The 12926-nt window shown below is 56.4% G+C and overlaps 1 protein-coding gene across 1 annotated transcript; it reads left to right on the top strand.

Annotated features, from left to right (window-relative positions):
- ELF3 (E74 like ETS transcription factor 3) lies at nucleotides 1-5326 on the top strand. Its single transcript, XM_018922248.3, has 9 exons — nucleotides 1-130; nucleotides 834-1002; nucleotides 1619-1840; nucleotides 2063-2146; nucleotides 2240-2353; nucleotides 2465-2554; nucleotides 3075-3191; nucleotides 3342-3537; nucleotides 4254-5326. Exons 2-9 carry the CDS (start codon nucleotides 840-842, stop codon nucleotides 4372-4374), a joined length of 1107 nt encoding a protein of 368 aa, XP_018777793.1. The 5' UTR covers nucleotides 1-130; nucleotides 834-839; the 3' UTR covers nucleotides 4375-5326.
- The last annotated feature ends 7600 nt before the right edge of the window (nucleotides 5327-12926 follow it).

Below are 12926 nucleotides of genomic sequence, written 5' to 3'. Positions count from 1 at the left end.
GGTGCGGGCAGGGCTTGCCCATCGGCACCAGCCTCCCGGGGCCCAGGAGCAGTGCCTAGTGGCCAGCCCGGCCTCCTCTCCCCTGCTTCTCTCTGGATTACCGCCGCTGCTGGAGTTGCCACCACAGAAGGTACCAAAGCTTTTTTGCCGAGCCTGTTGATGTCCCCGAGGCCAGGACAGCTGCTTTGCTCTCTCCTTGCACCTTGCCTCTCACCGGGGATGTGCTCTGGCCTCTTCTCCGGGCTCCACCTTGGCTCTCCCACCGCAGCTGGGAGTGCGGGCCCTGCGGGGCCAGCGGGACAGCAGCCCCCAGAATGGACGGCACCGTTTGGCTTTTTGTGAGGGCCGGGCAGGGCCCGCTGCCCTCCTGGCTGCAGTGATTGGGATGTGCTCGTTGTGACCCGTGCGGAGGACTGGAGCTGTGGCACAGCAGTGGGCAGCGGGGCAGCCGGCTGGGCCAGGGGGCTCAGGAGTGCCCAGACCCCCCCACCCACGGAGGGGCTGGGGGCCGCTGGTCTCTGCCGGCCACCTTCTGGCTGTCGCCTCTTGCTGGGTGAGGCCAGGCTGCTGGGGACACGGCTGCTCACAAACAGTGACGCCACGTCCCCAGCTCGCTGCGGCTCAGCCTCCCTCTGTGCTAGCCCCGAGGAGCTGTGAGTCAGCCCCAGCCTCAGCCAGCAGGTGCTGGGTGCCTGTTTCTGCAGATGTGACCTAGAGGTGACTGGGTGGAGGGAGAGACAGCCCGACCTCACCCAGCCTGGCTCTGGGGTGCTGCAGGTGCTGAGCCCAGGGCTCACTGGGCTCTCTGGGCTCACTGTCATCTCTTGGCACAGAGCTCCATGGCAGGATCTTGTGAGATTAGCAACATCTTCTCTAACTACATCAGCGCCATGTACCAGCCCGACGAGGTGCAGCCAAGCTTGGACATGCTGGGACAGCTTGGGGATGACAGCACCCTGGGGCTTGGCCTCCCGGCCAGCCAGCCCCCAGCACAGAGCACAGGTAGGAGCAGGGGAGTGGCAGTGGTGGCACTGGGGAGCTGGCACACAGGGGCAGTTGTGAGGCAGTGCCACTGGCTGGGAAGGGCACTGCAAGGTCCTTGTCCCATCTGGACAGGTCAGCAGCTTCCATCATGCCTCAGTTTCCCCCGGGGAAAGGCTGTGGGAGGACACCCTGGGTGGCACAAGGTATGACTGCTGGGAGCACATCTGATTTATACAGGAGATGGGGGAATCATCGTCCTCCTCCCACAGCACAGCATGGAGGACAGGCTGCCAGGGCTCACCAGGAGCAGTTTGGAAGTACCATCCTGGTGATGAGGACTCATGTGATGGTGCTCAGGGAGGCACCATGAGAGACACACCAGCAGAGCAGAGTGGATCACAGCACAAACTGGACGAGTGGCACTGAAACCAGCTGTGGGGGAAGTGTGGGGTCTGCAAGGCAGGGCACTACAGACCCTTTAGTCCCATAGTTCTTCAAGAGCAGGGCCTGTGTGTCCCTCAGGATCACCACTGGACCACACCAGGTGTCCAGTGACCATGGGCAGCCCACCTGAGGCACATGGTGCTAGCATGGCCCCCTGCTCTGAGCCCTCCCTGCTCTCCATCCCTTGCAGACAAACCCCAGTGGTTCAGTGAGCTCCCATACCTCTGGAGCAAGGTGCAGGTGCTGGAGTGGATCAGCTACCATGTGGAGAAGAACAAGTATGATGCCAGCTCCATCGACTTCTCCTGCTGCAACATGGACGGGCACACGCTGTGCCACTGCAGCAGGGACCAGATGCGCCGTATCTTCGGGCCCCTGGGGGACGAGCTCTACGACCGCCTGCACGAGATCAGTGAGTGCACCAGGGTCTCCTTCACCTGCAGGCCCAGCAGCTTGAAGAATGAGTTTGAGAGGCCTCCACAAGCCCAGGAGGCCAGTGCTTCCTGGGCAGGGGCTGTGTGGGAGGGTGTGGGGGCACAGACCAGACCAAGCGTGGCTGGGCTCGGCTCCCACTATGCACTATTCCCCTTCATATGGAACAGGCATTGCTAATCCCAGTCCTTCACCCCTGTAGCCTCTGATGAGCTGAACTGGATCATTGATTTGCTGGAAAAAGAGGATGCGACTTCCCAGACCTTCCTGAACTCCAGCCAGCTGGGTAAGAGAGGTGCTCTCACCAAGCCTTTTCCCCAGGGATCACATACTGATGGCAGCAAGGCTAACCCCTTCTTCCCTTCTCTGCCTCTTCCAGAGCTGGGAAATCCCTGTGCCAAGGACTCCCTGGAGGACTTAAAGCCCACAAACCCTTTCACAGACTTCACCTGCTTGCCAGGCCCCATGTCCCCAGGCAGCTCTGATGTCTCAGGTCAGTGTTTTGACAGAGGTGGGTTAGGGTCTGGTGGCAGGGGAAGGGTGGCATCCGGGGGAAAAGCCCCCAGCTGCTCAGAGGTCTGAACCCTGATCCTTTGCCTCTCAGGGCCTGTGATGTCCCACAGCCCCAACTCTCAGGACTCCGGTGGAAGTGACCTTGACCTCGACCCTGCAGAATCAAAGCTCTTTCCTGATGGTGAGTTGTTTCCTTCCAGACAGGAGCTGGGAGGGGAGGGCTGGCTCCCAGGCAGCTCTGGCAATGATTTAGGGACAACACCCATCCTCACACTGAGAAGGAGGGAAAGGCCTGTTTCCCTGGGTGCTCTGCTTCTCTTTCTCTCCCTTGAGCAGGGTGATGGGCAGGGCAGTGGTGATCCTGTGGGAAGGGGTGGGTGGTGGCAGATGGGTGAAGGCTGCAGCCAGGGATCCTGGGCACAGGACTCAGTGTTTGGTGTTGATACCAGCTGGTGATGACACTGGGAACACCAGGAATGCAAGGATGCAGTAGGGTTTGGGGAAGGAGCAGCATGGGGATGAGGGTGGGATGAGGCTTGGAGGGAATGGGGTGACCTTGCTCTCAGGGGATATTTCCCTGGTACCTGGGCCTGAAAAGAGGGAGCTCCTGACCCCTGGGAGGAGAGGGATCAGGGGCTCATGGGAGCTGCAGCCCAGCATGTGCTGCCCAGCCTGACGTGTGCCCCTCTCTGTGTGCACAGACCACTTTCCAGGCAGCAAAAAAGGGGACAGCAAACACGGCAAGCGGAAACGGGGACGGCCCCGAAAACTCAGCAAGGAGAGCAGAGACTGCCTGGAGAACAGGAAGAGCAAGCACTGTATGTGAGGAGCATGGACTGCCTCTCTTGGCTTCTTGGCTTTGTGGGGAATGAGGGGAGGAAGGGCCTTGGCAGGGGGGTTTAGGGTGATCCAAAGGTCCAAGAACCTGTAGGAGCTTCCCTGCTTTACAGCTCAATGTCCTCTTTCAGCCCCAAGAGGCACCCACCTGTGGGAGTTCATCCGGGACATCCTGATCCACCCCGAGCTGAACGAGGGGCTGATGAAGTGGGAGGACCGGCGCGAGGGCGTCTTCAAGTTCCTGCGCTCAGAAGCCGTGGCTCAGCTCTGGGGCCAGAAGAAGAAAAACAGCAGCATGACCTACGAGAAGCTGAGTAGAGCCATGAGGTAAGTGCCTTGCCCTGTCCTGGGGGGACTCAGCCCCACTGGGGCTCAGCCTGAGCCCTCCAGCAGCTCCTCAGTGTTGGGACCCAGGACATTCCTCTGGCTGCCCTGGGTGATTTGAGACCTTGGCAGGGGGCTCAGAGACCTTGGCATGGAGTCAAAAACACCTATGCCTTAATTTTAGTCCATGGAAACAATTACCAGCTTTGTGTGAAGGGTTACAAGCCACAAGAGTTTGAGTAGAATGATAGTGAATTTATCACAGGGTGAAAAAGTAGAATTTTGGGGATTTAGAATGGGGGTTCAAGAGACAAGATGGAGGAATCTGGGCATGTCCTATCCTTCTCCTTCTTCTCATCTTCCATCTTCTGCTGGGATGGTGACACTTTTGGATTGGTTTAGAGACAGACTGTCTAACATAGGTGATAGGTATTGGAAAATTATTGTAAATAAAGTACAGGTAGTTCTTAGTATAAAAAGTTAACACCACCCCAAGGGCAGGGACTGTGCCACAACCCAACCTGCTGGACAGATCTTAGCAGGGCAGAGAAAGAATGGAATAGATAAGAGAAAATAAACCCTGAAAAGCAGAGCCAGTGAATCTCAAATTCTTCTTCAGTCATGGGGCTGAGGAAAAAAGACTTTCTAATACCTCGGCGGTCATCTCAACAACAGAAACCCAAGATTCAGAGCCCTGATTGCACCTCTGTCTCCCACAGATATTACTACAAAAGAGAAATCCTGGAAAGAGTCGATGGACGGCGGCTGGTGTACAAGTTTGGGAAGAACTCCAGCGGCTGGAAGGAAGAGGAGGTGCTCCAGAGGAACACAGAGCTGTAGGAGTCGTGGATGAGCCAGGGGCTGATAAGCCACTCTGGGCCAGCCCTGAGCTGGGCTCCTTGACAGGAAACTTTGCCTGCAGCTATATCTGGAAGCTGCTGGCCCATGCAGCGTGTGGAATTCCAACCCTCGCTCGTGTGTGCGGGTGACTGCCAGCCCCGAGGTGTGCAGAGCCCCTGTTTTGGCTCTAGCAGGTTATTGCAAACTGTGACTTCCCTTGCTGGATCTGTACCTGCAGCTGGAGCCATGGGGACTGTGGCTGCTCCAAAGCCTGAACAGATGGAATGGGGAAGAGAACTTCAAGCCCCACTGTGAGAGCCCAGCAGGTCTCCTGCTATCACCCACCTCCTGCCTGGGCAGAGGAGCAGCACATCTGTGTCACCTGTGACTGAACAGAGCTTGTCCCAGCTGTGGGGTCTTCCCTCTCACTGCTTGCACCGTGCCAAAGGTGCCCCCTGTCCTCTTCACTGTGTGTGGGTTGGGTGAGACCCCCTTTGTGTAGCAGCTTCTCAGTGTGGCACCTGCTGAGAGAAGATGGGAACATTGTGGAGCTTCACCCGGCCCCAGAAAGCCCTCAGTGAGTGAGAAGAGGATGTGGGACAGCAAGGCCATGCTGCATTTCCAGGCTGGCCTGTGGCTAGAGACAGGCCTTTTCTCCAAAAGCTCCTAATTTATGTAAGACCCAAAACAAGTACAGAGTGAATGTACAGATATATTTTTTCATGAGTAAGATGTTCCTGTGTGAGAGAGTGTGCTGTGAGGCACACAGGTGTGTGGTGGCAGGTGGTGATGCTCAGCTGGACTGAAGTGATATCACAGGGCACAGACTGGTGCTGTGCCAGCCACAGAAGGGGACACCAACCCAGCCAGGCACCCACCAGGTGCATGTGGTTTTCTCCTTTTTGAGTGTGAAAATAAGATGAATAAATTGTTGGTTTGTTGGGGTTTTGTACCTATCTGTAATTTTTCTTGTTTTTCTTAAACACACAGTGAGGACCAGGCTCATGTTACTTGGATGTGCCATGGCATAGACCTCATCTCCCACCATCTCCTGCCTGGTCATCCTGGCAGAGTCACAGAGTCTTCCTCAGGGTGAGGTGGGCTTGTCCCAGACTGGCTCAAAGCCACCCATGGAGGGGCCTCTCACACTCACTCCCAAGCCTTGGCCCTTCTGAGAGCCCTCTGGAGTTCCAGCCCTGGCACTCGCCTTTCCTGGAGCCAGAGTTCACCAGCTGCAGGCTGGGGGGAAGCAAAGCCCTGGCTGATCTGGCGAGGGGTTTCCCTCACACCCTCCACATTAATACCCAGTCACAGCCTGGGGGAGGACCTTTAGCCTCTCCCTGGCCAGGGAGACCAGAGGGATACCAAGAAGCAGCACAGGCACTACAGGATGATCCATGCTTGATCATCTCTGAGCCTGGCTGTTTTCTGGCCTCTTCCAGGACCTGGATGGCACAAGACCCACATCTCAGGAGGGAGGGGACTGCAGTGACCTGGCAGTGTGGGCAGCCCAAACACATCACAATCCCCTCCTTGCCCAATGCCATCTTGCCTCCCCATCCAGCCCAGCTGTGAGGAAGGCACGAGGTTGTCTCAGGGGTGCTGAGAGGATCTCTGCAACCCACAAGATCTGTCTTGGGGTGGCAAGAAGGAGATCAGGGTGCTGGAGGCCAAGCAGACTCTCTGATATGTTTCTGCCATGAATGTGGCCAGTAGCAGTGGCTCCTGCTGGCACACACTGCATTTCACAATGAGTGACACCAGAGGATCTTGGTGCCACCCTGACCTTCTGCTGGTGCCCAGCAACTGCTGAATGGGGCACACAGGGCACTGGACACTGCTCAGTTCCTGCTCACCCCCAAATAGGAAAGCCCTGGGACCTGCTCTCTGAGCTTGGAGCTGGACAAGGGCTGGGATGCCGAGGCAAAAGCTGTGCCACATCCTTTTTTATGGCTTCAGCCACTGCCTGGAGGGACTAAGGAAAGAAGCCAGAGCACCAGCAGGAGGGTGAGGGGAGGTTTTGCTGCCTGGACAGTAAAGGTGCTTTGCAAAGCCTGAGATGCATTTTTGGCAGGGAGATCCAGCCATTATCATAGAATCACAGAACAGTTTGGGTTGGTAGGGGACATAAAGCTCATCTCATTCCACACCCCTGCCATGAGCAGGGACACCTTCCACTAGCCCAGGTGCTCTGAGCCCTGTCCAGCCTGGCCTTGAACACTTCCAGGGATGGGGCAGCCACAGCTTCTGTGGGCACCCTGTGCCAGGATCTCACAACACCCACAGAGAATTTTTTCCTAATATCTAATCCAAATCTCTCCTCTATTAGTTTAAACCCATTCTCCCTGTCCCATCTGCCCACATCCCCCTTCATTACTGCCAGAGACATGGCACTGTTCAACATCCCCCCCTCCAGCACTCACAGGAGTGGGACACTGCAAAGGAGAGCAGCAAGCCCTTCAAAGCAAGCTCTCAAACAGACCCTGTGGGCTGTGCCCCTGAGCTGAGCTGGCTGAAGCACCAGGAATTGCTCCCAGTCTGCCTGGCCTCAGCTTGAGTGTGAGGTTGGTGGCTTGAGCATCCTCCAGAGATGCTGCAGTGACATCAAGGGCATGACCCAGCTGCTTTGCAGGGGCAGAAGGTGCCTATGGGCCAGACCCATCTTTTTGTGGGTTCAACTGCTGTTTCTATATGGAGTTGCCCTGCTGGTCCACCTGGGATGCCTGGTCTCTTAGGGAAGACCTCTCTTCCTTCCAGTATGCTGGGCTGAAGCTTTATTGTTCCCAGATGGGAGCTGGCATTGCTGGGCTGAGGAGATCAGGGCTGCCCTGTGGTGCAAGAAGAGGTCCCAGGCCCTGGGTGTGAAGCTGGAGCCAGTCCATGGTCTGGGCTGCAGCCAGACCTCTGTCAGGCTCCTTGCACAACCCTCCCCAGGGAACAGGTTTTCCTGACTGGTGTCTGCTGGCCTCAGTGAGTGAAGGGTGCTTCAGCTCCATCCCTGACCTCCTGGAGCTCCCACAGGCCAGAGGGGTGACAGGAGGGCCAGTGGCACACACAGGAGGTGCCAGGCAGTGCCCGGTGCCCATCAGTGTGTTTGTGAGCAGACACAACCACGGGGAGTGGGGCAAGGCCAGCCCCAGGTTGGCTCTCACAGGAGCTGGCTGTGCTCCTGGCTGCTGTCCCTCAGGTTCGGGGTTGTGGGTGAGGTGTTTATTCTCTGTAAATAGATAAGCCCAGCAGGCTGGCAGTGAGAGGGGAGAACTTTGTCACGCAGCCTGGTGCCCTGCCAAGTGCGCCTTGTTTGCTCAAGCAGTTTCATTTCTCTCCCGCTGCAGTTTGTGTTACCTAACTGGCCTGGGACAATGTTTAACCAGCTCCAGCAGCAGCAGGGAACCTGTCTGCCTCGCCTCTGTGCCCCCAGTGTCCCCAGTGCCCATCACTGCCACCCCACTGCCACTGAGTGGGTGGCACACCAGGCAGGAGCTTGGGGCAGAGGCAGGGTCTGTGGATCATTAAGTCAGAAAATGGTTTGGAAGGGAATTTATAAACCACCATGGTCCACTCCCTCTGCCATGGCCATGGGCACCTTCCACTGCCCCATCCAACCTGGCCTTGGACACTCCCAGGGATGGGGCAGCCACAGCTGCTCTGGACACCTGTGCCAGGGCCTCAGCACCCTCAAAGGGAAGAATGCCCACCTAACATATGATCTAACCCTACCCTCTGTCACTGTGGAGCCATTCCCCCTTGTCCCTTGAGGTCCCCCAGCTGTGTGGGTGCCTTGTGAGAGAGGAGGAGGAGGAGGCAGGGCTGTGTGGGCACAGACAGGGGGACCAGATCCTGCAGCCTCTCATGAAATCTGTGTGGCTCAGTGCGATGAAGAGCCAGGAAGGACTGGAGAGAGAGCAAGGCTACAGAAATGCACACTCATACACCAACATAAGTGCAAAGCCAGCACACACTTGGGGTAACCCCTACAGCCACCTCCAAGGCCATACTGAGCTACCCGAGCAGAGCCTCCCAGCAGGAGGCAGGGAAAACAGATGATTTGTTTATTTTATTGTCTTTGGAGGCACCTGGATTTTATGGCTGTGGCAAGCCATGACAAGAACTGAAGAAAAAGAGGATTTTTCTCCAAGACAGCCTCCCTTCACACTTTTACCCTGGGATCTCTTGGGACACTTTTCCCATCAGGTGGTCCCAGGCTGAACAGGCACACAGTTCTCATGGAAGTATCTTGGGCACCCTTCAAATCTCAGCATGGCAGTGTGTTTTGTCTTCTTCAAGACTTCCCAAAGGGACACAGGGGCCATTGTTCAGCCCTGGTCCCACTTAGGGAAGAGAACAGCTTGCCCTGGCCACTGCTTCCCTAGGAGCTGTGGCCAAAAGCAGGTTACTGTGGCTGAAATGTGCTGAGTGGGAGCAGAGAAGTTGGGTGAGGGGAGGGGTTTCACCTGGAGCAGCAAGAAGGTGTCCAATATCCCACAGGCCAGACCATGAACTGCCCCTGAGCACTACAGCATGACCTGATTTTCCAGCCAAGCCAGACCGTGGCCATCCTTGAGCAGATCAGAGTAGATGGGAATGCAGTGGGGATGGGGACAGCTGGTGGGAGGCAGGGACTATTGGAACCATCACCACAACAGGGACCATCTCTCTGCTCCTTCCCTGCAGCCCCTGCTGGCTTTCACCCTTCCTGACCCTGCAGCGAGGGCAGAGCTCAGGGGTGGCAGAGCAGGGAAGGCACTGTGGGAGCCATGCCCACTTTGGGGACAGTGGAGAGGAGCTCCCAGCATGGCAGAACAGGGTGTGTGGAGCAGCTGGAACCACTGCTGAGGGATGGACTGTTAGGGGCTGTGCTGGGGGCAGGAAGGGGAAGGTTTGGGGGGACCAGGCTATGAGGGATGGGGCTGTTACACACCTGCATTTCTGAGAGTGGAATTGCAGAGGGGAGAGCTGCTGCTCAGATCAGATGTGGAGGGCAAAGCTGCTGCCCAGGGCACCCACAACACACAGGAGCTGGCAGGACAGTGCTGCCAGGGGCTGCAGCAGGGTGCTGCTGTGGTAGGCTCCAACCCAGCCTGCCGTCAGGGCTGGGCTGGCACGCCCAGGGCTGGGCAGGCCCCCTGAGCTGCATCCCTGCCCCACGGGCAGCAGCACTTACCTGGGGGCATTTACCTGGGCTCCCAGATCACCCTCCCCCTGCCTGACAGTTTCTTGGATACTTCCAGCAGAGCTGCCAGGGGTGCCTGCCCGGCCTGGGCAGCTGCCTGCTGCCAGGAGCTCGTCTGGCAACCCTGGGCTGTTGGATTGTTTAGCAAGAGAATGGCTGTTCCCACTGCAGGAATGGGGAAGCTGCTGCAGCTGCCTTGAACCAGAGGCAGCAGGGAGCCAGTGACACCAGGAGCACCCCCAGAGCAGAGGGTACCACCCTGGGGAAGGAGGGTACCACCCTGGGACACCCCACATGCCTCTGCCTGCCCCCTGTTTCCCTCTCCCTGTGCTCAGCACCTCAATTTGTGCCTCCCACCCATCCCTTGCTTCCAGACAGAGCTCCTGGAGGCTGTACCAGGACATCCTTTGCTTGTTCATGCAGGATGGGACTGAAGGGCCCAAGCTCCCACATGGTTGGCTCCTGGTTTGCCACTTGCTGATTCAGCACCAGGCATTTTCCCTGCAGCCTGGTGTAAAGCGGAAGCTGCCCTGTCCCCCATGGGGAGGGGCTGTCCCAGCCCCATGGCCCCATGCTGCTCTTGATGCTTCCCTGGGAGCAGAGCTCTGCTTGCACTCCAGCTCCTGCTGACCACAGTGGCTGATCCCTGTTCCTCAGGGACAGATTCATGAACAGTTTGCCCAAAAATGTTTTGGCTGCCCCATCCCTGGAAGTGCCCAAGGCCGGGCTGGATGAGGAGCAACCTGGGCTAGTGGAACATGTCCCTGGCCATGGCAGGGGGTGGAACTGGATGATCTTTAAGATCCTTTCCAACACAAACCATTCCAGGAGTCTGATTGCATGACCTGATTCCAGGCCAAATATTTATTATCACACAAGTTTGACAAAGCTGCATCTCTGCATCCTCCCCAGCTCCCGTTCCTGCTCAGATGCTTCCTCTCCTACAGAAAATACCAGATCTCAGACTGCCCAGGTTGGGATACATGTTCAGCCCTTGGTTTCTGGCATCTTGAAAAGGGATGGGTGGATTCTCCTGAAAAGGGATAGGTGGATTCTCCCAGCTTCCTTCATTCCTCTCTCTTCCTCGTTGCCACCAAGAATTGCAGTGTTTCATTGTGGAATCAAAAGAAATATTCATTGCATTCTTGTTTCCTGGCCAGCTCTGCCCTTTGTTATCCACCAAACATGATATGAAGCCTGGCACTGCACCAGCCTGAAACGGAGTCACTGGGCAGAGAGCACAAGCTTGGGACTCCAGGAATGGGAAAGCACCAACTGAAGGGCCCAGCTGAGCTCGTGGCATCCCTGGTGGGCTGGAGATGCCAAAGAGGCTGTCAAGGTCTGCTTCCATCACACAGACATTTCACTCCAACTGGCCAGTGCCTCCTGAGAGCTGCACCTTCCCAGGGGCAACCAGGCACCACGAGCTCTTCTCTCTGCTCCCTCCTGAGCAGGCCACGTGCAAACAAGCCCAGAAGCTCTTCACCAAGCCATCATGAGGTGTGGTCCTCAAAGCCCTGTGCTCTGGAGAGGCCTGGGACTGAACCTGGGGCTTGGTGATGGGATGGGGATTTGGAGACAGGGGCAGCTGCAGATGCTGTGGCTGTGTGATGGGGGACAGAGCTGTGTGAACTCACAGGCTGCAGCTCCCAGCTGGGATCTGCTGTGCACATTCATTCCACAGTGAGGTCACCAGGAGCCCTGATCTCCTCTACTCACTGCTCACCTTCCCACCCAGTCGTGGCCACATTCTCCTCTGGGAGTTTTCACTGAGAATACACATAGGAAATTAAGGGGTTTGAGCTCACCAAACCTTTCAGGGTACATTCTGACCCCAGTTCAGCAAGGCACTAAGCAGCAAGAGTTACTCTTCAAAAGCAGAATGTTGAAAGGCTGTCCTGCTCCAGGTGTGTGAGGGGGGCTGTCCCAGCTGCACACCTTCTCCTGCTGCAGAATCCCAGCACAGAGCACATCCCAGCACATCCCAGAGAGGAAACTGAGCAGAATGCTGTGCTGGGGGGAGAAGGAGGATGAGGGGCAGTGGTGTCTGAAATGCCTGAGAAGAGATGTAAGGGAGCAGTGAGAACTGGAATATAGGAGCTACCACCCTGCTGCATTGCAATGGTGCCTAATGAAGCCATGGGGAACCCCTTGGTGAGCATTTCACTGTGTCCATGGAGCCTGAATGGAAATCCTCCACAAAGGATTCTGGAGGTTTCTGACCTGCAGCACTGGGATGTCATGAAGGCTGCTGATGGCCAGAGATGTTCCAAAGGCATGCAGGGAGAAAATGGGAAGAGCCACACAGCCAGTGTATCACCCTGTGGCAGGCCAGGGAGGCCAGCCCCACCATGGCCCTGGGCAGGAGCATCACAGCCCTCCTGTGTGCATTCCTGGCAGGGTTCCAAGGGTCAGTGAGGGGAGACAGGAGACAGGTAGGATAAAATATCCAGCCTGCTCTGCCATGTACTGTGTTGTGCCGGGGTATTTGCTGTATATTCCCTGCCTGCCTGCCCCTGAATCACAGAACCATTGGGGTGGAAGGGAACTTAGAGACCATCTTGTTCCACCCTCTGTCATAGCTAGGGACACCTTTCACTATCCCAGGTTTCTCAATGATCCATCCAACCTGGCATTGAATGCTTCCAGGGATGGGGCAGCCACAGCTGCTCTGGGCACCCTGTGTCAGGGCCTGCCCACCCTCACAGCCAAGAATTCCTTCCCAATAGCCCATCTAACCCTGCCCTCTGCCAGTGGGAAGCCATTCCCCCTTGTCCTGGCACTTCAGGCCCTTGTTCAAAGTCCCTCTCCAGCTCTCCTGGAGCCCCTTCAGGCACTGGAAGGAGCTCTAAGGTCTCTCTGGAGCCTTCTCTTCTCTGGGCTGAGCAATTCCATACTCCCTTAGCCTTTCTTGTCACAGGGGTTGCCAGGTTCCCAGTGTGCCCGTTGGCAGGACAGGGCTGGCAGTGCCCTGAGAGCTGTGGGAACACCCCCTGGGCACAGCACAGCTTTGCTGTCCCCTGTGTCAGCCCTGCTCCCTGCCAGAGCCCCAGGGCAAAGCTGTGCTTGGGGCTGAGCTGCCAGAGCCCCTCCACTGTCACTGGGATATTTTCTCAAAAATCCCTTCACCAGGATTTCTTCTCCTGGGAAGATGAGAAGCCTCAGCTTCTCCATGTTTTGCTCCTCTGGAATGTGATCTGGAGATTGTTTATCCATGCAATCCAATTCTATCCAATTCTAATTAATAATCTAAATTAATTATATTACCTTATTATTTAATTAATTAATAATCTAAATTATTTCAAATTTTAATTCATAACCAATCACCATCAGCTGTGTTGGACTCTAAGGAGTCAGTCACGAGCTTTCATCTTCATTC

The sequence above is a fragment of the Serinus canaria genome, chromosome 26 (genome assembly GCF_022539315.1).
Source record: "Serinus canaria isolate serCan28SL12 chromosome 26, serCan2020, whole genome shotgun sequence".
NCBI lineage: Eukaryota > Metazoa > Chordata > Aves > Passeriformes > Fringillidae > Serinus > Serinus canaria.
The sequence above is the reverse complement of the archived record's forward strand: the minus strand, read 5'-3'. Positions and strand labels throughout refer to the sequence as shown.